General features: G+C 44.6%; 1 protein-coding gene across 1 annotated transcript; it reads right to left on the minus strand.

Annotated features, from left to right (window-relative positions):
• Window positions 1-402: 402 nt before the first annotated feature.
• Window positions 403-836, minus strand: LOC109152490 (uncharacterized mitochondrial protein AtMg00810-like). The gene is made up of 2 exons (XM_019300189.1): window positions 687-836; window positions 403-642 (listed from the first exon to the last, which is right to left on the minus strand). The coding sequence occupies exons 1-2, from the start codon at window positions 834-836 to the stop codon at window positions 403-405; spliced, it is 390 nt and encodes a 129-aa protein (XP_019155734.1).
• Between the last annotated feature and the right edge of the window lie 231 nt (window positions 837-1,067).

The following is a 1,067-nucleotide window of genomic DNA, read 5'->3' on the forward strand; positions in this document are numbered from 1 at the left end:
GAAATATAATTCTTGTGTAACACAAGTACTATAGTCCTAATACCCCCCTCAAGCACAAGGTTGGCTAGCCAAAACACTGAGCTTGTGACGAAGTATACTGAAACGTAATGAAGAAAGAGGTTTAGTAAAAATGTTTGCCAGCTGATCTTTAGTCGATATAAAATGGATCTGCAACTCCTTTTTAGCAACCTTATCACGAACGAAGTGGTAATCAATCTCAATGTTCTTTGTGCGAGCATGAAACACTGGATTAGCACACAAATAAGTAGCCCCCAAATTGTCACACCATAGCTTGGGCGGTGAGACAAGTGGAAAACCAATTTCTTTCATCAAGGAAACCAACCAGGTTACCTCCGCAGATACATTAGCCAATCCCTTACTCTGCTTCAGTCGAGGAGCGCGCTACAGTCCGCTGCTTCCGGCATACCCAAGAAACCAGATTGCCACCCAAACACACAGCAAAATCACTGGTCGGATCGACTTCCGATCATCCGGATTACCAGCCCAATCCGAATCCAAGTAAGCATGAATATCAAGAGAATTAGAACGAGATATGCAAAGACCAATATGCAAAGTTCCATTGACATACCTAAAAACCCTCTTGAGAGCAGCCCAATCTGCAGTAGTTGGTGCATGCATGTGCTGACACAGACGATTAACCACTAGGACAAATCTGGATGGGTGACCGTAAGATACTGAAGGGCACCAGCAAGACTGCGATACTGCATAGGATCGGCATAGGGAACGGGAGCCTCGTCCGTGAGCTTGGCGGAAGAAATCGGCGTGCCCACGAGCTTGTAGTCAACCATACCAGCTCGTTTCATAATGTCCTTCATGTAGCGCTATTGCGATAAAAACATTCCACCAGAAAGCGGGACAGTCTCAATACCCAGAAAAAAGGATGGAACCTCCATATCACGAACTTCGAACTCCGAAGCCAACTTATCAACAAGACCAGCCACACGATCCGAGTCAGAGCCCATAACTAAGATGTCATCCACATAAACCAGAAAATAAAGCTGGATATTATCACATGAATGAATAAAAGGAGAGACATCAGTTTTAGA

The sequence above is a fragment of the Ipomoea nil genome, unplaced genomic scaffold (genome assembly GCF_001879475.1).
Source record: "Ipomoea nil cultivar Tokyo-kokei standard unplaced genomic scaffold, Asagao_1.1 scaffold2422, whole genome shotgun sequence".
Taxonomy (NCBI): domain Eukaryota; kingdom Viridiplantae; phylum Streptophyta; class Magnoliopsida; order Solanales; family Convolvulaceae; genus Ipomoea; species Ipomoea nil.

What these genes read in the sequence shown, in the direction of transcription:
- LOC109152490 (XM_019300189.1), bottom strand. Translation starts at nt 836, where the DNA reads ATGAAGGACATTATGAAACGAGCTGGTATGGTTGACTACAAGCTCGTG. An exon ending in GTGCCCTTCAGTATCTTACG is followed by an intron (nt 643 to 686) that starts GTCACCCATCCA and finishes CGTCTGTGTCAG; the next exon opens with CACATGCATGCACCAACTAC.